At 46.9% G+C, this 22,956-nt stretch overlaps 1 protein-coding gene across 4 annotated transcripts; it reads right to left on the minus strand.

The window, feature by feature from the left end:
• Positions 1–1,768: 1,768 nt before the first annotated feature.
• kifc3 (kinesin family member C3) lies at positions 1,769–22,447 on the minus strand. Of its 4 annotated transcripts, none has more exons than XM_088413722.1 (21): positions 22,281–22,447; positions 10,979–11,087; positions 10,699–10,808; positions 10,215–10,317; positions 9,742–9,785; positions 9,595–9,657; positions 9,275–9,385; positions 8,855–9,043; positions 8,631–8,780; positions 8,266–8,401; positions 7,636–7,766; positions 7,074–7,185; positions 6,663–6,835; positions 6,485–6,589; positions 6,288–6,418; positions 6,103–6,226; positions 5,452–5,581; positions 5,141–5,370; positions 4,914–5,066; positions 2,250–2,379; positions 1,769–2,079 (listed from the first exon to the last, which is right to left on the minus strand). In XM_088413722.1, the coding sequence occupies exons 2-21, from the start codon at positions 11,043–11,045 to the stop codon at positions 2,057–2,059; spliced, it is 2,415 nt and encodes an 804-aa protein (XP_088269848.1). In that variant the 5' UTR covers positions 11,046–11,087; positions 22,281–22,447; the 3' UTR covers positions 1,769–2,056. The 4 variants fall into 4 exon arrangements, with proteins under 4 accessions (XP_088269848.1, XP_088269846.1, XP_088269847.1 ...); XM_088413720.1 differs by having other exon boundaries at positions 6,485–6,592; XM_088413721.1 differs by lacking the exon at positions 22,281–22,447 and adding an exon at positions 20,300–20,455 and having other exon boundaries at positions 6,485–6,592.
• Between the last annotated feature and the right edge of the window lie 509 nt (positions 22,448–22,956).

Consider the following 22,956-nt stretch of genomic DNA (forward strand, 5'->3'; position numbering starts at 1 on the left):
ACCGGGCCCGACAAATGTGCAAATTTTGGTGACTTTTCGTGCATGTTTAGGCCCTCAAAAATGGAAAAGCGCTGCACAGTAAATAATAATAATAATAATAATAATAATAATAATAATAATCTGGAGAAAAACAAGAGGGCTCTCGCAGCGGTAGCTGCTCGGGCCCTAATAATAATAATAATCTGGAGAAAAACAAGAGGGCTCTCGCAGCGGTAGCTGCTCGGGCCCTAATAATAATCTGGAGAAAAACAAGAGGGCTCTCGCAGCGGTAGCTGCTCGGGCCCTAATAATAATAATAAGAAGAATAATAATCTGGAGAAAAACAAGAGGGCTCTCGCAGCGGTAGCTGCTCGGGCCCTAATAATCCGGAGAAAAACAAAAGGGCTCTCACAGCGGTAGCTGCTCGGGCCCTAATAATCCGGAGAAAAACAAGAGGGCTCTCGCAGCGGTAGCTGCTCGGGCCCTAATAATAATAAGAATAATAATAATCTGGAGAAAAACAAGAGGGCTCTCGCAGCGGTACCTGCTCGGGCCCTAATAAGAATAATAATCTTGAGAAAAACAAGAGGGCTCTCGCAGCGGTAGCTGCTCGGGCCCTAATAATAATAATCCGGAGAAAAACAAGAGGGCTCTCGCAGCGGTAGCTGCTCGGGCCCTAATAATAATAATAATAATAATAATGTGGAGAAAAACAAGAGGGCTCTCGCAGCGGTAGCTGCTCGGGCCCTAATAATCCGGAGAAAAACAAGAGGGCTCTCGCAGCGGTAGCTGCTCGGGCCCTAATAATAATCCGGAGAAAAACAAGAGGGCTCTCGCAGCGGTAGCTGCTCGGGCCCTAATAATAATAATAATAATAATAATCCAGAGAAAAACAAGAGGGCTCTCGAAGCGGTAGCTGCTAGGGCCCTAATAATAATCCGGAGAAATACAAGAGGGCTCTCGCAGCGGTAGCTGCTCGGGTCCTAATAATCCGGAGAAAAACAAGAGGGCTCTCGCAGCGGTAGCTGCTCGGGCCCTAATAATTCCGGAGAAAAACAAGAGGGCTCTCGCAGCGGTAGCTGCTCGGGCCCTAATTATCCGTCGCGCTTGAAGGACGGCTTATTCGGATTATTTATCTATATTTTTTTGCCATAATAGCTAGTAGTCCATGTTATGATGGAGGCACAAAGCCATCATTGGTGTTCAGACGACGTTTTCACTGAGCGGTATTGATTGCTTTAGTCCGATAAAACGTTAACGGTGCGGAGATGAGTCTGCTTCGGAACCGCCTGGGGCCCCTCGCGTGCAGCCACGGGGACTTAACTTTCATCTTTTCACTGTTTTCTGCGTTGTCATATTTGTTAATTAATGGATTGTACCAATATGTACCGAGCAGACATGCATGTTTCATCGTGGCATTTTAAAGCCTCTTTAATAAGGTTTACTTTGATTGTTGCTCAAAAATGCATCCAAGTTACTGGTAGCATCAACAATTAAATCAAAGCAGAGCCCATTGATAAAAAAATATCGCTGCAAAATCTGAACCCAATCAACAGTGGATGACCGAGTTTTGTCTTAAAATAGTTCCCCTTTGTATCAATCGTTTGTGAAAAGCACGCAAATGTTTGTGGATCTTAAAAACGCCAAAATCACGAAGTGCCGGACAAGGTTGGTGAAGGCTCTTCCCAAATGTTTTATACAGTGGCGCCCCCTACCGTACAACCGTCATCGCCGTTCAGTTTTTAAAGGACAATGTGTTTAATGCAGCAAAACCATGTCCAGTCATGAATAAAGTTAGGAGTGTCCAAATTTATTAAAAATTCCAATAGAAAAAGTAAAGCAATCAAAAGAGCGTCAGTCACATCACACATCTGAGGAAGCCCAAATACGCCAAGGAGAGCAGACATTGACCTTCCATTATCTGCTTGTGCTGACGGCCGGCAAGAGCGAGAGGGACATTCTTGTCGGATGAAAGTCCAATATCAACCGACAGACAAGCATGTATACAAATTGTCTAAAGTGCAAGTAATAAAACATTGCTCCTGCCAGCTCCTCCATCGCCACGGCAACATGGCCCTCACGCCGCCATCTTCAGTCGCCCTGCAAACAAGCGGCATGTTTAGTGATAGATTTTGTGACAAAGGACAAAGATGCTGTGGGCAGGGCTACCATGCCACACGGAGCACTTTGACCACCAACCTCCCGACCTTATACCCGCTTCTCCGAATCCATGTGTAAACTATTAATGACAGTGACAGATCCAAACATACCCATGGAGAGTTGCAAGCTGGCTTTCCGTCGGGAGCCACCGGACATCTTGGAGGTGGAGTTCAGGGAGGAGCCTGCACTGCTGCTACGAGATATGGGGAGGGGCCCTGGGGTCAGCGGGGGAGAGTCCATCTGCACAAACGAGCAAAACCACACGCGCTAAAAAAAACAAAAAAACAAACACTTTACTCTTATTGCATCTTGAATGTTTGGTGTACGTTTGAAGCATAGGAATGGAACTGCAGTCCTCAAGGGTCATTAGCAAGCTCTGCAGGAGCTTGAAAATGACCTTAAACATTTGAATCATGTGTGTCGTAGAGAGAAAATTTGAAAACATGCAGGATAACAGCCCTCAAGGACTGGGGTCTACATGGAGGAAAAAAATAAATATTGCGAGATCTCGCAATGCTTTTGCAAGCTCTCGCAATAGTATTACGGGATCCCGCAATGCAATAAGTACTGCAAGATCTTGCAATAAGTATTGCGAGAGCTCGCAATCCTGTTTCCTACATCAGTGAACCAAAAGTTAAACAAACAGTGATGGAGCAGCCTGAGCCGACACACCATCCATGGGAGAAAGTTCATTAGTTTTTATTTTAGTATTGGCCTAATATATAAAATACATCAAATTCGTTCTTGCACATGGCTTTGACATAAGTGAGAAACTTCTGAAAAGAATATTTAGGGCGAGAGGGCTTTCTCGTTGTGATGGCTACTCAAGTAAAGTTGGCAAGACAGTGACATATTTGCACTTTCGTGATCAATGCCTCTTACGTTGTCTGACCGCCAACGATGGCTCTATACCTCATGAACAACACAGACTACTTGCTACGATCTAAAAAAAAAATAGAAAAAAAGACATTTGTAACTTTGTCAAAGCCATGTCCTCATCCAAACAGATTTGATGTCTTATATGTTAGGCCAATACTAAAATAATAAAAAGTGTGTTAAAAATGTAGGGGGGCCAACCTTGGCGGGCGTTCTTTACATATAACAGCAATTAATTTAAATACATTTCAGCGAGTCGTTCTGTGTTACACATTTGCTTTTTTACTTCAGCTTCACTATTTCAGCTATCTTAAGCATGTGTTTTGGTTAATTTGAAACGTGCATATCAAAATTGAATTGACATTAAATATTGAAATTGAATATTCACTTAACTTCACTTTTTTTAACACTTTAAGTAACTTTTTTGTAACAGTTGAACAGAAGTAATTGTACTCTTGGGTGCATATTACATTTGAAACAAAAAAATATTTTACCATGGCAGTTTAATATATTTGAAAATTGTAAACACAATAACAGAGAAATGAACAAGTAATAGTCATATCAACAAGTGCAGGGCTCATTTAATTTAAAATATGACATTGGTAACTATATATGTTGATTGGATTTTTAAATGGTTATTATTCTGGAGTGAAAAGTTAAAAAAAAAAACGTTTGACTGATTGTAAATGAAAAATGACTTGTCCACATGGGTGAAACTGAGATCTGGAGTGCAGGACAAAGGCCAAGTGTGGCTCTATGGCAGTAGTATGGATGCGCAAGATTTCTTGTGAGAGTCCAATAGCTGTGTCCTCACACGGCTCTTATTTAAGATCATAACTAAGAATGTCTTCTCACACAAATACGTCGACCCGAACAAGCTTAGCATTTTCTTACCAAATGCTCGAATCTCTCGGACTTGTCCATATCCAGCTGTCGGTAAAAGTTGTAAAATATTGCTGCTGTGAGATTAAACTAGCTTCAAGATGTTTCAGTTTCTCGCTGCGTTCATTACCTGTGATCTTGCCATATACGTCAGCATGTTTTGTTTAGTAATGTCGCTTCACAATGAACTCTTTAAAAACAGCCACTGTCTCTTTACAAATGAAGCAGACACAGTTGTTCGGTATTTCAGTGAAGAAATAGTCCAATTTCCACTCATCCTTGAATCGTCGGCCCTCGCAGTCAACTTTCCTCCTTTTGTTGATTGTCGCCATTTTAGAAAGTTAGGGGCTCATACAGTCAATTACTCATATACTTATTTGGTGTTCCTAATTGAGCAATTAGTACACGCACGTAACAGCACTGCTGCCCAATGTATTCATTCTCCATGCAGGCCAGACGTTATTGATTTTATGACAGAGGCTGCGGGCCGGATGGAAATTGACCACGGGCCGCATTTGGCCCCTGGGCCGGAATTTGGACACAACTGCTTTAGAGGCTCAGTAGGGGTTTGACACTTGTGGCTTGAAGCATTTTGGCAAAGTCTTATTCCCGTTGCTAACTCTAGTTCCAAACGTTGATCCACTGCCCAATGGAGTAGTGTTGGCAATTCTACATAATACGGGACAATATTATGGAGATGCGCAAACAAATTTCACCTAGTATAATAGCAAAGAGGATATTGGGCGGGCTGTTCTCTTCACCTAGAAAACCACGGGCAGACTTCGCCAACTTGGATTTCCTATTGGATCTAGGTTTTTTCTATTTACATACATCTGCATGCATCACCCTATGTTTTCACTAAACGGGAGATAGTTTAGCTAAAAGACTTGACAACAGAGAAAACCTCAGCAAAGTGGGACTTTGTGTTGGCAACCTTCAAACATAGTAGCGCTTTGCACGACAAGACTGCAGCACTGGGGGGGGGGGTAGAGAAAGGGGTCATAAAAGGAGCGCACCTCCAGGCTTTGGTGCGTGGGCGAGGACGAAGCTGAGCGGCTCTCCAGTCTCCTGGAGGCAGAGCTCGGGGTGTTGAGCTCCACAGTGCGAACGCGCTGCGCGAACTTGAGCGAGCACAGCGACTCGCTGGCGTCGGTCGCCCCAGGAGACACCTGCGGAAAAGGCGAGGACAAAAGCGTGACACGCGGGCCCCTGAGAGCACAGGACACGGGCGGGCTGCTTGCACCTGCACCATCATTAGCGTCTTGCCGTCGCCTCTCAGGCTGTCCTGCAGTAGGAAGGTGAGGCGCGAGTTCCTGAAGGGGACATGGGCACGCTTGCGCCGCAATGCCTCCATCACGTCACCCAGCGCTGACAGAGACTTGTTGATGTGGCGAGCCTCACGCAGACGCCCGCCCTCGGCACCCGATCGCCCCACTCGCTCCGAGCCGGCCAGGTCCACCAGGTTCAGCTTGCCTGAGGGTGTTGGGCAAAAGGCGGCAAAGACCGTCACACGGCAAAGGGCGCCGCGCGGCAAAGGGTGTCAGACGGCGCTACCTTGTGTGCGGCTCCCCGTGGTGCCGTTGAATCCAGCCACGCTGACCACCAGCAGAGCATGAGAGCGAGAACTGCGCTCGTTGAGGTCCGTGCAGGCCGTTGCTCGGCTTGTCCGACCCGCCTCCAGGACCTGAAGGTCAACAGCACAGTTCAAAGGTGACATCATCATTTAGAACTCTCTATCACGGACAAAGAGGAAGCGGGAGATTTGACCCCGCTTGAGAGGCTGTGTCCGGCCTCTTCCGGGGAAAATGATGGGAATCAGGCCCGCTCATGAGCCGCACATTCGAGGAGAGACCGGAGAGGGGCTCCCTGGGACCTGACTTGGAGAGGCGCATAGCCAAGGCGGCCAATGTCACTTACTGCCATTGCTCCTCCATTTTCACTTGACCTCAAATTGTATTTTTTGGAAGACCCAATTACTGTTTGACTAAACCAAATGTGTTGGACTGAACTGGCATCGGCTGCCCGAACTTTGAGCAGGCGACGCTAACAAGTGTGTTTCGAATTGGAGAAGGTTCACATCAGGAAGTTTGTGCGAAAGATTTCACCAAAGACTTTGGAGCAGCTTCTTGATGGCAAAGTCTGGACCAATGACCCTTAAGTGGAGTGCCAAGGCAGTGCATTTCACCAACATTAAAAAGTCCTTACCTGGTTGACATCATCTACTGTGCGCACGGCCACGTGCGTCAGTCTGGGGACGTGAAAGTGGCCGCTCCCATCCGGATTCATCTTGATTTCCAGCTTGTCTGCTGGCCGCTCACCTAGAAGGTCTCTGAAGGCATGGGCGCGTGGGCATGAGGGCAGCTGGCCACGGAAAAGCGCCGCACGCTTACCTCAGCGTCTCATTGTAAATCTCAAGCATGCTAACGCAGATGTGAAATTCCCACTCTGGGCTTTTATCGGCCACTCGTGAGAAAAGCAGGCGCAGCGCTCGCTGGTTGAGGCCCGGGTCGGCCGGCATGCCCTGCCCATGCGGCGAGAGTTAGGGTTAGGCGCGTCCCTGCTAGAAGGGCTCGTGAGCGCGGCAAACCTCCATAGTGTAGGTCTTCCCCGAGCCAGTCTGCCCGTAGGCAAAGATGCAAACATTGAAGCCGTCCAAGCAGGAGGTGACCAGCGCTTCCACTTCCTCAAATACCTGCTGGCGCAGCAGCACTGGCTCAAATGCTTTGTGTCTCCAAAAAAGGTAACGCACTCACACAATCTCTCACCTCTTCCTGCGTGGCCTGCGGCCCAAAGACTTTGTCCAGTTCAAAGGTGGTCACCTTGCCCCTGTTGCTGAGGTACAGGATGCCGTCGTCATCTGGGTCATAGGTCAACGCTCCCTCCTCTTCCCCCTGACCATCGCAGAGGGGACGGACGCGACACAACACCCGGATATTTCCTGATGGAAAAAAAACAAAACCGTTGCAAATTGTTTGGACTTATTTTGAGGCCACTTTCAATCTCATTGGCTGACAAAACATTCCATCTCATTCATTGTTTTCAACTCGTCAAAGTTGTGGAGCAAATACAAATATGAATCCAAATCATTGATTTTTATAAGAAAAAAAATAAAAAAGAAATTTCATTTGAAGACCTCTACTGGGGAGTCTTTGAAACGGGACGCAAGGCCAACCAACCTTTGAGCTGGACCAGCTGGTTGTGAAGCTTCTTCCTCAAGTTCATCTCCCGTTTGTATTTGTCCAGGAGCTTCTGGTTGGTTATGCTCACCTCCCCGATCACCTGACAGATCTGCAACAGGCGACAGCGGCTATGAAGCACACGGGATGGGCTCCTTGTCACTAATTAGATGTACTGTCTGACTAGAATGATGGGAGACCCAGCGCCGCCACTGACTGGCGTCACGCAGGCTCCCCCCGTCGGCACGACAAACTGGTTTTATTCAAAACAAAAAGAGGTCTGCCGAATTGGAATCAAAGAGAAAAAGGGCCAACTACTCCAACAAGGACTCGGAAGGAATGAAAAGCAGATGCCGCCTTCCAGCTGCAGGACTGCATGGGTTAGTCTGCAGAAGCACTCACTCGCCAATCGAAATTGTATTTGTTTTTCATGATTTAAATGTGGAACCGACACCAAACGGCTCAGGAAATGTTGGGCAAGAGACTGGAGGCCACAAGAAAGAAAGTCTCAACGATGGGAGCAAACATAAAAATAGAAAAATAAAAACGAAAGTGGCAAGACCTCGCGCTTGGCCTCGTCAATGGCGTGCTGCAGCATGGCCGGGAAATGGTGCACTTGCTTCTTGAGCGTATTGTAGTCACCGGTCAACGTCCGCAAGGCAGGATGAAGACCTGCCAGCTTGCTGCGCACGCCTGAAACACACAGGAAGCTCTTGAGTCATTAGGCCATGCGGACACCCTAACCCTAAATAAAGGACGGTGCTTTTGAGACAGCGCCGCGCAGGGTGCACTTGATCCAAACTAGGGAGTGGCTAGCAGAAGCACAACGTCTTTGACACTTCGGGTGCTCGGGCCTTGGCCACATGGGGGCAGCTACATGCAAAAGTAACGCATTCTTTCTCATTGTTGTTCTTTGCAGAGGATTAAAAAAAAAAAAAAAATCAGCCTTCGTGGCCAGCTATCCAGCACTAAAAGGGGTGGCAACAATTCAACACCTAACTTTGAATGGGCTAACTTTGAATGTAAATTTCGGCCGGTGACACCAAAGAGCTGAAAGACTTCTTTTTGAAGCGCGCCAAAGTGCCGCTTGCTGTCAACCTGGTTCAATTGAGCGCATTGCCGCCGCCGGAGCTGCTTCTATGGAAGGAACACATGGCTGACACCTCAGGAGGAAGGCGGGCAGGGCACTGACCAGCCAGGTTGTCGTGAACGGCCTTCATTTGGCTCTGGGCCTCGCGGATGACGCGTTCCTTCTCTTCCTTCAGCTGCAGCAGCTCGCCGTCCAGCCGCTTCTGAGCGCGCGCCATCTCACCCTCGTACACTGCCACCTGCAAGGATTGCACCGCGGCGTCACATCTGCATTTTAAGGAGCTCAAATGAGCAAGGATATGCTAACGCCTGACAAAGAGGCCTTGCATTATGCGGTTTGTCTGGACTGTTAGATGCTGGCGTTTTCAGAATGCCGTAGGAGACGGAAAGAGACCACAGACTTGAAGAAGTAAGCCCGAGAAGGATGCCTAACTAAGTTACCAAACAAGTGCAAATGTTTTTGGTTACCTGCGTCCTGAGCTGAGCGCATGACTTCTGTGACTGCTGCACTTGCATCTCCAGCTCCGTCAGTAGGTGGTGCTGCACGCGAACTTGCTCCAGCAACAAAGCGTTCTGCACACGCAGCCGGGCCACACCCGCCTCTGCCTCCTCCGCTTTCTGTCGAGCACAGCGCACAGGGACGTCCATTGTCCACTGACTGCGGTTCACCGAGGCACAAAACGAGACACTACCCGCGACGCCGGCGCGAGGTCCCACTCGGCCAAGTCCGGCGGGGAGAGGCACGGGTCCGGTTGTTGGCGCGAGGCTTCCGCCTGGGCGCTTCTGTCCAGCAGCCGCTTCTCTGCGTCGGCCAGCCAGTCCTCCCGCTGGCGGGCCCGCTTCTCCCAGCCTGTCAGCTCCCACCGCAGGGCCTCCGCCTCCTGGGTGGGGACACCAGACCTTTGCACCCAATTGGCACGTTGGCCAGCAAATGATGATCCCTACTTGAGTAGTGTTGAGAAATTTTCAGAAGAGACCATATGTGGGAAAAAATAGAAGTAGGAAAGGGCCACTTTCAAATTCTTCAATTTTAATTTCTTAAAGATGGGCCAAACTTTGGACACCTCTGGCTTAAAGGCGTACTGGAGTGGACTTGCAGATAGATGGCCCACCTGAGCGCAACCACAGACACCCTCCGAGGCCTCGCCTGAGGTCAGCTGCCGTTTCAGGATCTTGTTCTCCAGCTCCAGCAACTCCAGGTGCTTCTCCAAGTCTGTCACCCCCTGCAGGAGGAACACCCTCATCGCATGTTTTGACAACTTGCCTTTTTAGGAACTTCCCACCTCCCACACTTCTGTTTGCTCTCAACTAGTTTTTGATCCATATAAATCATGGAAATAATTTACTAAATAGGCCAAAACATTTGTGACTGGGAAGCAGAACTTTCCAAATTGTGCCTGCAGCAGCCTCTCGCGTGCAGACTTGTGCTCACCAGTCCAGAGCAGAGTCTGCTACCTTCCTTTATTTGCTCAAGCTTCTTCTCCACTTCCTCCACCTGCACGCACGCATCCTCAAATCTGGTATCAAATCCAAGTGGGTCATCTGACCAAGCGTGCCGTCGGGCGGCTGGCCCACCTACCTGTGAGAGCGAGCGCGTGCTCAGCTGCTCTTTGTCCGCACCGCCTGACACACACACACACACACACACACACACACACACACACACACAAACAAACACGTAAGAGACGTGCCTTTACCCAATCGATGTTGAGCCAAGCCACTTGCAGCGTGGTTGCAAGTTGCAAGCCAACGTTATCCCCTTCCCATAACATTTTGGGGCCATCTCAGATCACTTGAAATCCGATCCTTTTGCTTAAGAACAATGATGCAAGGTGGGCTGCTTGTCTTTCCAATTCCTTCACTGACATTCAATTGGGAAAGCAACGACTAACTTTGCAGTCGTACGCTCATTATCTTACTCTGGAATTTTAGTGGCTGAACGCCAGAAGTCCAATGGATTGAGCGATCCACTCTGCTTTTGCACACCGACGTGAAGCAACAAAAGGAGTGGCTTTGTGTTTTAGGGGGCGCGAGAGGTCAAGGAGAACTCACCGGCAGGCGCCACTTTTTCTTCCCTGGAGGTGGTGTGGTGTCGAGAGGTGGCGACGTCTTGGTCCAGGCGAGCCTGAAGCTTGCACACTTTGTCCTGCAGCGTCTGAAAGGGCGCAAACAGGATATGAAAAAAGCGCCAGGGGCCAACATGAGCACAGCGGCTATGACAATTCTTCCTACAATATCATCATCTGATCACTGCAAAAAATGAGGGATTGCTTAATCTTTTGTTGTTTTTTCCTGCGCTGTCAGATTCAACAGCTGTCAGATTACTTGTGGATTTTCCATCATGAAATTTGTAACAGACGGCGTCTTTCAATGGCTGGAACATTCGTGTCCAACACTCAGTCGTTTCCAACAGCACCAAAATGCCAACAACAAACAATACTGGCCTTAGGAAAGGAAAGCCTTGAAGAAATGTTCATCGGCAGCGGGAACGTTGCGCAGACGCGCGGCAGCGGGTCGGCCTGACGTTGTGTCTTACCTGGATGAGCAGTGTGTTGGCCTGGCTGGGGTGAGAGAAGGTGGGGCCGGGGAGAGACAGGAAAGAGGCTTCATCCTCGCCGTCGCTCATCGGGAAGTCTGACGAGCCGGCTGCACACACAACCTCGGGTGAAGCGCGTCAAACTAGCGTCATGGGCTGAAAGGCTCCGCCTCCCATGAGCATTTCTTTGTGCTGCGAAGGCGCGCGCTAGCGTGACCCGTTCCTGGGGTAAGAGCCGACGCCCGCAGCTAGTTTCGAAGTCAACAAAGGGCACACGCACTGTTTAGGGAGAAGTCCTGCGGAAAGGGGGCGTGACAGAAGTCCCACGACTTTCTCCGTCCCAGCATGACCTTGGGAACAGTCGGCGCCCTCAAACGCTCCTTTGCCACCTGCGGGAAGAGCACCAGACAAGAGCTGTAAGCACCCACACTTGATGCACGCACAACCCGGGAAGCTGGCCCTTCCCCGTTAACTCTTTCAGTGCCATGGATGAGAAGTCTCATTTTGAAAATAGTGATAACAATAATAAATGATATTCTCGTCAAATGTTTTTTTTTTTATGAAGGGTAGTTAACACCCTTGACTAACGCTTGCCTAATATATTAAGTATTCCCAACAACAGAAGTTCCCGCACCCAGAAAAAAACAAAACAAAAAAAGCATGCATTAAATTTTCTTCGCCTACATTACATTAATGATCGAGCCCTTGCAACAGAACCTCCGGTACCCGGAAACTGGACACTATTCAGAAGCACGCACACAGGAAGTTCCCGCTCTGTACTACGGAATAACTGTGTCCGCGCTTCATTTTTCAATTTTCTATCATCGTGTCCAAAATGGTGACATGTCAGTGACTCCTTAATGTTACGTCTTTGGCTGTAATTATAAAAGATTTTAATGTTCTTCATTTACGTCCTGTAGACAATGGCATCTATGAGAAAAAGAACGGATGAAGATAATGTGCCCAGTTCATCTTCTGATCAAAAGCCACTGTTCCAGCAAGGAAGTGATTGCATCAAAAATCCTTTTGTATGCACAAGAATCACCAGAGTGGCTGATGCCATGATCAGCGGGACAGTTACTTGCAATTAGCAAAGCAACTGTATGATATGCAGGCAAACATTTTCATAATGTAAAAAATGAAGCCTACACAACTACTCAAAACATAAATTTTTTTCCCAAGACGGACAATACTCAAGATTAAAAATACAGTACAGTACAGTCACCCACCCCCTATTTGAGAAAGACAGCATTTTATAAACTAAGATTAGTCCGGCGATGAGGTTAATGGTGCCGTGAGCGTCATAGTTCATGACACGTTATGACCCACACGACCTCCATTTGTCACACTCCAGGAAAAAAAGCAGCAGACACCAAATCATCTCTGAAGACATCCTGTGTTATTGAAGTCCCTGAAACCAACTCATTATGAAAACACATTATGAGGCCACAAGATCAACGCAAGCATTTAGCAGTATTCATGCTCACTATGTACTCTGTAACTGCAATTGTAATGTGTTGATTAATCACAAGTGTTAGGACTTTGTTCATGTTTATTCTGTAAATGTGCACATGACATGTTATTGCCTTTAGACTGATTTGAACAATGTAATTACTCTTTACTTCTAGTTTTATCTTAGCCTTATTCTACTATATTTGTACTTGATTTCTTATAACCTTGGATGAAATCTAATTTAGAGAAAAGAGAAATTGTTTTGAGTGTAATTTTGCATTTTACGTGTTAAGGGGGCATAGTAGGCCCAGCCATGTTACTTTTGATACTGTAAATACTTTTATTTGCTTTGCTTTCGCTCAATAAATTCTTAGAAATTCATTCTTTTTACTATCTTTGTCATTCTTACAAACCCTGAATAGAAATCTTCTATAAGTGAATAAATAACATAAGTGAATAAATAACATTGTCTACAACTCCGGCAGTGCTGTTCTTGAATAAAATATAGTTACTCAAAGTTGGATGAAGTTAGTAAAACGTATCAGAGTAGTTGTATAAGACTGCTAAACCCTATCCTGGTCTTAACAAGTGCAACGATCTATAAGGAAAGGAGCTGCCACTAAAATCGCTTGGCCATTCTACTATCTCGTCTCAAAGGTTACTCGACGAGGTCGCGGGATGGCTTAAGCCGGATAGACGCTTTAGAATACCGACTTACGCAAATGTTTGTCGCTTGGCAAAACGGCGTTAGACCTGTGCTGGGCTACAAGCAATGTCCAAAGCGCACAAACCTACAACAGCTACGTTCAGCACGACAGTCTACCCAACGTGCCGCCAGAATCTGTGCCAATGAGTATTGGCAGTTCTGACCGACTCTCCGTTTAAAATTTAAACGGAGAGTCGGTCAGGACTGTTAGTTGTCCTTAGATGATTAACAGGACTGAGGTAAGATCGGGTCATTCACCATGCTACTCCTTTGGGACCATCTTTGACATGGGGAGGGGGGACCCGCTGCATGGGCAACATCTTGTTCTCCATATCACCCTGCCCTTGCTTGTATCCTACTACTACCGCCCTGGAGAGGACACTCCAGCTCGCATCACACGGGAAGCAGCAATACCGGTTATAAGCCGCGGCTCGGTTGGCGTAGAGCCTGGCGCCAGGGGTTGCTTCCGTTGGTGGAGAGACTGTAGGATCTCACTGTACAGTTACCGCCCGCCTAAAACTGGGCAGCCCCTAGTCAGTAAGGTACTGTCCCGCCACAGTCTGTCATCCTCATTGGGTGCATTGGGATTAGGAAAACTCCTAAGAGCAGACTGTACATTACCGACTCCTATTACTGACAAACTCCTAGGCAAGGTGGAAGTCGGAAGTAGATGTGAACACCTCCTCACTCTGAGACTAAACACAACGTCTGGGACACTGACACTTATATCCGCATACTGTATGCTCTGACACTCACCTCAACAGATGAAGCAAAAGATCAATTCTAGACGAAGCTCTCTCAATCCATTCGTGACATTCCTGCAAAGAATCAATCATGCTACTGAGGGACTTCAACGCCCGTTTTGATGCTGATCACGAATCTTGGCCGCCTTCCCTTCCAAAGTTTGGAGTGGGGCAAATGAATGAGAACGGCCAGCGGCTGCTTGAGCTTTGCTCACTCCACAACCTGTGTGTGACCAACTGTCTTTTCACGACCAAACTCCAGCACAAACATACCTGGCGCCATCCAAGCTCAAAGCAATGGCACCAGCTAGATCTTGTGCTAATTTCGTCGGTCTGATATCTCGACCATTCTCCACACGCAAGCTTATCACAGCGCTGACTGCGACACAGACATTGCCCTAGTGAGTTGCAAAGTTCACATAACCTCAAAGAAATTTTACCATTCAAAACAGATCAGAAATCCCTGTATAGACACCAGCAGGATGACACAACCTGACATCCAAGTACAGTTTGCATCCGACCTGGCAGTAAAATTGAGCGCTATGGTGAGCCCCAACACTGCTCCTGAGAACTGGGAGAGCCTACGGGACACTATCTACGAAACGGCTCTGGCAACATTCAGGAGGAAATTCACCAACACAAAAGACTGGTTTGAGGCCAAATCCCTCATCATGATCCCAGTCATCAAAGAGAAACAGACCGCATTACTGGGCTACAAGCACCTACAACAGCTACGTTCAGCACGACAGTCTACCCAACGTGCCGCCAGAATCTGTGCCAATGAGTATTGGCAGGAAGTGAGCTCAGACATTCAGAGGGCAGCCATCACCGGTGAGATCATATGATGGTATAAAGCGAGCAGTAGGGCCACCCATGTGCAAGTCAGCACAACTGAATAGATTAATCTAATAATACACTGAGCTCTACTTCACACAGAACTCTGTTGCTGTAACAGCACTAGAAGCGATTGAGCAACTTCCTGTAATTGCAGAACTCAACCCGATTCCTTATGCAGGCAAACTTAGCCAGGCTATCGACAGTTTGGCCCTCGGCAAGGCTCCAGGAAACGATGGAATTCCTCCAGATCTGCTAAAGAGATGTAAGACCTCATTCCTTCCCCCATTGCACAGACTACTTTGTCAATGCTGGGAGGAAGGATCAGTACCACAGGAGATGAGAGATTCCAAAATCATCACTCTTTGCAGGAACAAGGGCTCCAAAAGTGACTGTAATAACTACAGGGGTATCTCTCTGCTGAGCATCGTGGGGAAGGTTTTTGCCAGTGTTGCTGTTTCGTCTGCTGAAGTTGGCCGGCCGAGTGCACCCTGAATCTCAATGTGGTTTCCGTGCCGGCAGATCGACCATAGACACAATCTTCTCCCTAAGACAGCGCCAAGAGAAGGCTAAAGAACAGCAAATGCCCATATACATCTCATTCATTGACCTCACACTGGCCTTTGATCCAGTTCGCAGGGATGGACTGTTCAAGATCCTCAACAGAATAGGTTGTCTTCCTAAACTGCACGGCATGCTGGAATCCTTCCATACTAACATAATGGGGACCATACAGTTCAACGGAGGTTGTTCCAAGCCATTCAGCATTGATAGCAGCGTGAAACAGGACTGTGTCTTTGCTCCAACCTTGTTCGGGATTTTTTCCGCTGTGCTGCTGAAGGATGCGTTCAAGGATGCAACAGAAGGAATATGAATATACTGTACCTCCACACCCGATCAGATAGCCGTCTCTCCAATCTCACTCGCCTCAGGGCCAAGACCAAGGTGAGGCGAATTCTCATCAGAATTGCTCTTTGCTGATGAAGCAACCATCGTGACTCATACCGAACAAGAACTACAAATCCTTATGCACAGATTATCAATTGCCTGCAACGTATTTGGGCTAACCATCAGCCTAAAGAAAAGCAAAATCCTGTGTCAAGGAACCAACCTTGTACCAACCAACAACATAGGTGACCACCCGCTTGACGTTGTCCACCAGTTCACCTACCTCGGTTCGACAATTTCAGTCTCAACTGTGAGTTAGACAAAAGGATCGCAGCTTCCACTTTTGTTTGTCTATCATCACGTGTGTTGACTAACACAAAGCTCACGATCAAAACTAGGATGGCAGTGTATAATGTCATGAGCACACTTCTATATGGGAGCGAAACGTGGACCACCTACACAAGGCAAGAGAAGCGTCTAAACACATTCCACATGAGATGCCTCTGAAACATCCTAGGTATCACATGGAAGGATTGTGTGACAAACTGAGGTGTTGTCTCGTGCCAACCTACCAAGCATGTACACCACGCTCAGACCAAGACGACTATGATGGCTTGGCCACATGCAGTATGTCGTATGGAAGATGTGCGACTACCCAAAGACATCCTGTATGGCGAACTACAATCTGGCAGCCTTACTACAGGTCGCCCCAAGCTCCAATTCAGGGACATCGAGAAAAGGGATTTCCTGGCAGTCAGCATGGACACCAACAACTGGGAGGACCAGGCTCAAGACTGTGCCCGTTGGCGGTGCACTCTCTCCAACAGACTCAAGGCAGGGGAAAAGAGTTTGATGCATGTAGCAGAGGAGAGGAGAGCTTGCAGGAAGGAGCAACAGATTCTGGGACACGAGTGTACACACTGTGGAAAATAATGTGGTTCCAGGATAGGACTATTTAGCCACCAACAGAGATGTGAGAAGAACTGTTTAACATATTGTGATATCATTTACTGGTGTAGGATGCACCATCCACGATCAACAATGATCGACAGAGGCCAGAGATTGATGTTCTTTTATAAACAGTGGAGTATTTGTACCATATTTTTGCATTTTCCAGTATTCTGTTCAAATACAGTACATGTTCTGAATATTTTGTGAAATAAAAAGGTTTTAGACAAAATATTTTTGCATTTTATTGCTTGTGTTGTTACACATGTTCTGTATTTTGTTACCGGACTTGTACGTTCGTGCAGGACATGTACCGTCGTTTCCCACATAAGGAAATTCTGTTATCAGGAAAGATTGGACAACATAAAGATTGGACAATGCAAATATGATTCCTTACCAGAGAATACTTACTGTATATGCCAATTAAGTACCATTGGATGACACTGTTTCCACCCTTTGAACACAGATATTACTTTACTGTACATGCTATTCAAAATAAGGAATGTGTTGAGTGATGCTCTCTAATTTGTAACGATCTATGTTTTTATTAGGGTTAGGGTTATGGACACTTGGGCAAGTTATTTTTGTTTAAATGTTTACATAATCATGCAATGTCATTATGCTGATGTGATCCACCTGCATGTGGTCGTGGCTAATAAAAACCCCATGGCGTTGAGGGCAGTTAGCTCTGATGGTGTGAAAGAGAAGTCAAGTCTCCAAGTATGTTGTTTTGTTACTTCTCCCTCATATTGATGCCAGAATTTGAACCGTTTGCCGCTTAATATTAACTCTGTCACAAGGTTATGGACCCAGATTGCTTATTCAAATAATTAGAAGCGTATTTTTTTTAAACTATGTTGTGGCACCATGAGTCATCAATCGGCAGAGGTGAGTAGGAGCCACTGGTCCTGACTAACATTCAACGGGGATGAAAATAATTATGAAGTATGGGAGACAAAGTTCTGGGTTACCTTCGTCCGCAGGGCCTGAAAGAAACAATTTTAAGAGCACCCACAAGTGAAGATGAAGATGCGCTGGTAGAGGACGAGAACAAGAATGAGGAAGCGTATGCCGAGCTGATACAGTTCTTGGATGACAAAAGCTTGTCACTGGTGATGCGAGAGGCACAAGACAACGGCTTTGCAGCACTGAAGATTTTAAGAAACTATTAAGTAGGTAATCGAAAGCTAAGAATTATCAGCATGTATAGAGCTCACCTCGCTCCAGAAATCAAATAGTGAGAGTGAGACTGAATATGTGATTCGCGCAGAGACTGCCATCACAGTGTTAAGAAACGCAGGAGAGACTTTAAGTGATGGGCTGTTGGCAGCGATGGTCTTGAAGAGGGTCCCCGAATCATTTAAGCCCTTTGCAATTCATATCACGCAAACAGATGACACAATAGCGATTGCTGACTTCAAGGCAAAACTGAGGAGCTACGAGGACACAGAGAAAATGTGTGCTACAGTCACAGAGGACAACCCGATGACCGCCGGAGCACAGCAAGCAGCAAGGCTCACCAAAGCAGGTCGAGATGAATGTGGTGGTGAGGCTAGAGCTGTACAGGCAACAGCAGATCTGGCGTGCTACAGGTGCGGCCTGAAGGGCCACATGGCCCGCACCAGCCAACGAAAGCTGTGGCATTCATACTGCAATAGCGCCACACACCGAGACGCAACCTGCCGACGGAGGCGAGACGATGCAAAGAAGGTTGCAGAGGAGGCAACCAGGACAGATGACCAGGTGGGGTACGCATTCAAGGTGAGAGACACAGCAGAACACGTCCAGTCAACAACATGGCGACAACATGAGAGACCTGATGGTCAACTGCGGGGCAACCTCTCACATTGTTAATGACCTTGCCAAGTTCAGGTGCTTCGACAAGCAGTTCCAGGCCGAGGTAAACAGTGTCGAACTGGCTGAGTGCAAAGGCGTTGAGTGCTCTGAGTGTCATGGCGATGCAGAGGTCTGCCTGATAGACAGCAGAGGCCGACACTTCAAGACAACGCTTAAACGGGCGTTGTACATTCCTTCATATCCCAAGACATTTTCTCTGTGAAAGCGGCGACTTCCAGTGGAGTGATAGTGACACAATAGACTTTATTATTTGCACACTATAAAAGACTATGAGAAATGTGATGAGGATGATTTCCAAACGTGGCATGAGATTTTGGGGCACTGTTACTACAATGATGTTCAGAGGTTGAAGTCTGTTGTGGTAGGAATGGAAATTAAAGGTACAACAAACCAACCTCCACATTGTGATGTGTGCACTCAGGGCAAGTTTGCGCAGACTAGAAATAGAGTGTGTGATATGAGAGCTACTAAACCATCAGAACTGGTACACACAGATTTGGCAGGACCAATACACCCAGAGCGAGAAATGTGTTTTCATTGGTTCCGATAAAAACGGTCCTGCGTACATTGTTTATTTTCCTGATATTGGTAAAACCCAGAAAAACAGATTGGTCAAATTTATTCTCAAAAGTGGTGTTGAGCAGCAAACTCAGACTAATGTTGCAACCGATGATGAGGATGAGGATTTGAGGATGGAGCAAAGAAATGAGGCAGAATGTAACCCCAAAAGCAATACAGGTTCTAGTCAGTGAGGATGAAGGGTAGCCAACCAGAAATAGCTGAAGCTAAGCATATGCCAAGAAGGTACCCTGACAGAGTGAGGAGAAAGAGAAGTTAAGTCTACAAGGCTGTTGTTTTGTTACTTTTCCCTCGTCTTGTTGCCGCAATTTGAACAATTTGCCGCTCAAAATTAACTCTGTCAACAGAATGGAAATCTTTCATATGATACCACCCATATTCACACAGACATAGCACACAATATTCTGTCGGACTTGAAAGAAGACTGAAAATGCCCTCAAGAGGTTTTCAAAAGAGTTACGGGCAGAAACCCCTCCAGAAGCTGATGCAAACGCGACACTTTTCCAGAGTAGACCTTGGGATACGTAGACAGCTAAAATGCATATTGAAAAATGTCGGTCCAATATTGCCCCCCCCCAAAAAAAAATCGATTCGATCAGTCCACATATCTGATTTTAGCGCACAATGGCCCACAAACAGGATGTTGCACTTTTTTTTTCTTCCTGCCCTCTGTCAGTACCACCATATACCCAATAACAACAGAAGCAAGAACCCACTACTCCACAGAAGCAGAACCATGCTGACCTTGAAGCCAACTGCTGAAATGTCATTTTACTTGTGATTCTGCATGAACTGAAGTTAACTGGAATTGTTTGTTTACACTTTAAAGAGTATAATTTGTCTTTAGTGACTTCAGTTCATCTTCAAGGTCCTTTCATTTTTTCCCCCCTCATGTTTGAGGGTGAAGTGACGTACGTCATGGGAATAAATATTTTCTCATCCCTTCTTGTTGGCCACTAGTGTTCTTTCTTAATAAATAGTATCACTTGATCAAGTCTCTTCTAACAGTTTACACTTCAAATGTTAAAAGGAAATGCACGCCTCATTCCTGTTGATATGCTATGTGCATTGGCAGGCTGCAGTACGGGCCTTGTACGGGAAGCATGGGCGTAGCCCTTCCAAAGAGTACGGCTCTAGTTGCCGTCCTCGGGCAAACAAAGGCCCGTGCCCGAGTGCAGTTGTCTCGGCCGGCAAAAGGCGCCGGGCAGCCAAGACTGGCCATCAGAGCGCTGGCAAGGATCCACTGTAGGCCACACCCCTTCAAGGCCCAAGCGCAACAGGGGAACGCTATGAGAGCAGTGAGCGCCCCATCAGGGGACAGAGGAAGGTGCGAGCCAACGACAACGTGTATGGGAGGGCGGCATTTAGGAGAAGGACGGGGCTGCTTTTTCGACAAACACAAAAGCCATGAGGCTTGCCGCATCTCGAAAAAAAACAAAAATAAAACCGTAATAGGAATAATCAATGAAGACCAGGGACTGCCGTAGTCGCAGGCTAATGCCAAGCTATAACCGTGAGCTACGAGCCTATTGGACTTGGATGTAGGCTCACTGAATACAAAAGCGTCGGCACCGCTGACATTATATGGTCTTACCTCCGGCCAGCTTTCATCTCCATCCTCTTCCTTCTCTTGCTCGGCCCTGCCTGGCTATGACCAGCAGCAGCAGAGACTGCATCAACAGCGACCCCTCACACACACACGCTTTCGTCCTTTGCGTTCCCCCAGCAACAACGGGGACAGCCTCACTTGGAGCTCCGCCCCTTAGCACACTCCAATAAATAATATGCAGTCCCTCCCCCAGCATAATGCTTGTTGATGTGCATTCACCACACACACCCTGAAAGGCGTCCCCATGTGGACATTCTTTCTTATTCATTCTCAAGCGCATTCTGCGCATGCGTGTCCGCAACAAAAGAGAGCGAGTGTCAAATGGATCGGCCCACCTGTGGGGTCCCAATATTGACCCCCGCTGAAGGTCGTTTCAACAGCCGCATTCACACATCAGTCAATACTCAGGTCATGGGCAAAATTTCCATTTGGCAAACTTGGTAGACACGTCCTGGGGGACAGAGTTTAGAGCGCCGTGGCGCAAACACACATCCTTTGTGCTTCTTACTGTTTCCGTCGCCAAAAGGCTTCTTCAAATTTGAATGTGACCACATTTTAAATCAAAAAGACTTTCAAGTTACACCCGTGCCTTCCCTTCTTGCTAAGGCCGCTTATTTGACAGCGAATGAGAGAACGTTTTGGAGTGAAAAGGCAGATGAACCCATGCACACAAGACACAGCAAAGTGTTGACTTCAGGGCGGACAACCTGTACAGCTTCAGCTTAGAAAAGGCTAACCCAGGTTCTTTGACTTTGGAGTATATTCGGGGTTGCGTATGCCTTGCCATGGCCTTCAAAGAGGCCATTCTTATAAAGTGCATGGAAAGGCGGTCATGGGTGTATTTGCCTGTCACGTTTAAACACAGCCGTGTAACAACTTAAGACATACACATGCTTCCCTTTAAAGCTGATAAAAAAGACATTTCCAAAACTTGGGCGGTGTTTATCCGCGACTGGAAAGGATGAAGGGTGTTTCCTTTTGGTTCAAAAATAAATGAGCATTTCACACGGCGGCCTTTGGACTGACAAGACCAATTGGATGGCTCAGTAGAGGCAAGTGCGCAGACTCCTTTGAGGCAAACGGAGTCATGATGCAGACGCTAATGTAGTCCTTTAGCGTCGTCTGCCAAAGAACACATTTGGTGCAGCCATTTAAATCACAGCCAATGGCTACGTCCGTGCCGCTCCGCATGCACGCAGTCTATTTTTAGGGACGCGCGACACACCCTGACACGCACTCAACCACAGTGACAGTTTGCGCATGCGTGCCTGTTCCAGAGAGTTTCCACAGAGGGCACTCCAAGGGAAACTTCCAAGTAGAACTGCACTTTACGAATGACTCTGCCGGTGGATGAGACAAAAAGTTCAAACTTTATATAGACTCAAAATACATGAGTGCCGATCTATATACAATTAATTAATTAAAAAAAACAAAGGACATGAGCCTAGAATAGCAACAGTGAAATGCACGACTTTTTTGTTTGCTTTTGACAATAGTGTGCGTTTGGTGCATCGTTTGACAATAGTGTGCGTTTGGTGCATCGTGTTTGTCTTTCCCTTGGAATTTGGACTCACAAACCAAGTTAAACATATAGTCTTTTTGTTGGACTTGACTCAAAAATCAACGAGTTTTTTTTTTTGTAAGCTGCAGACTTTAGGCTATTTTTTTTTATTTATTCATCATTTGTCCACATAGGTGGCACAATGGTAACGTCACCGCCGTTGCGTCGCTGGTGGAAGAATAACGTTGACTCGATCCAGCTGTCACTCAGAGCCAGACAACACTACACTACCCAACCCCCCCTTCCTCCCGTAGCCATGGAGACAAGAGCAAGTAAATGTTTGCGACGAGACCAAAAGCAAACAAAGAGGAAAGTTCTCGAATGACAACGTGAACGTTCTCAGCGCGGAACGTTCTCGATCGACGAGCAAATGACAAGCAGACTGGGGACATTTCTTGTCTGTACCTTGGGTGGAAAGCGGCGACTCGTCTGTCGTATATAGTCTCTTTTCTTTTCTTTTTGCGCAGTTGACGAGCCCGACGGTCGTTTGCTCGCTCGTCTTCAGCATGTATGCGCAACGCCAGTTCAAATTGGCCCTTTTTTTGTCGCGCAAGACTCGAAAAGCTTTGGCGCCAGGGGATGTTGTCATTTCCGGTTGCTTCCCGTCGCTACCTTCATGGGTTCGCTGACATGTGGGAAAACATAGCAGCAGCCGCGTAACAACTCGTTACATGCCCGCGCGACTGTTGTCTGTGTGCTTCGAGAAGAATGCTGTGGAACAATTGTTAGAGTCATGGCGAGCTTGAGCCTTTTATTTTTATCGTTAAGGAAATATTTCCGGCCTTTCCCGTTGATGACATGACATACACAACATCAGTTAAGTCGACTTTATTATTTGTGGGAAAAGGCTCAATTGGCCTCACAAAGCCACACTTGACGACAAGCCACAACCCCTTCATATTTAATTCCCCAAAAAGGAAAACAAACATAAAACTGGGAATTTGAGGGAAAAAGGAAAACCTTAAGAAGGGCACCACACGCTTCTCTAAATAAAAGTTTTTTTTTTAATACATTATATTAAAAATGAATGCACATTAACATAGATTGGTCTATATTTTTCGTTTTGAGCAACCGGAATTTG

Source organism: Hippichthys cyanospilos, chromosome 4 (assembly GCF_059441005.1).
Source record: "Hippichthys cyanospilos isolate Australia breed blue-spotted pipefish chromosome 4, RoL_Hcya_1.0, whole genome shotgun sequence".
NCBI lineage: Eukaryota > Metazoa > Chordata > Actinopteri > Syngnathiformes > Syngnathidae > Hippichthys > Hippichthys cyanospilos.

Bases quoted from the DNA above. Each gene is read 5' to 3' on its own strand.
- kifc3 (XM_088413720.1), bottom strand. From the start codon at position 11,045: ATGCTGGGACGGAGAAAGTCGTGGGACTTCTGTCACGCCCCCTTTCCG. The intron at 8,402-8,630 runs GTAACCAAAAAC...CAATCCTTGCAG, and splicing joins GCGCTCAGCTCAGGACGCAG to GTGGCAGTGTACGAGGGTGA. The intron at 5,067-5,140 runs GTGCAAGCAGCC...CCTTTTCCGCAG, and splicing joins AGACGCTAATGATGGTGCAG to GTGTCTCCTGGGGCGACCGA.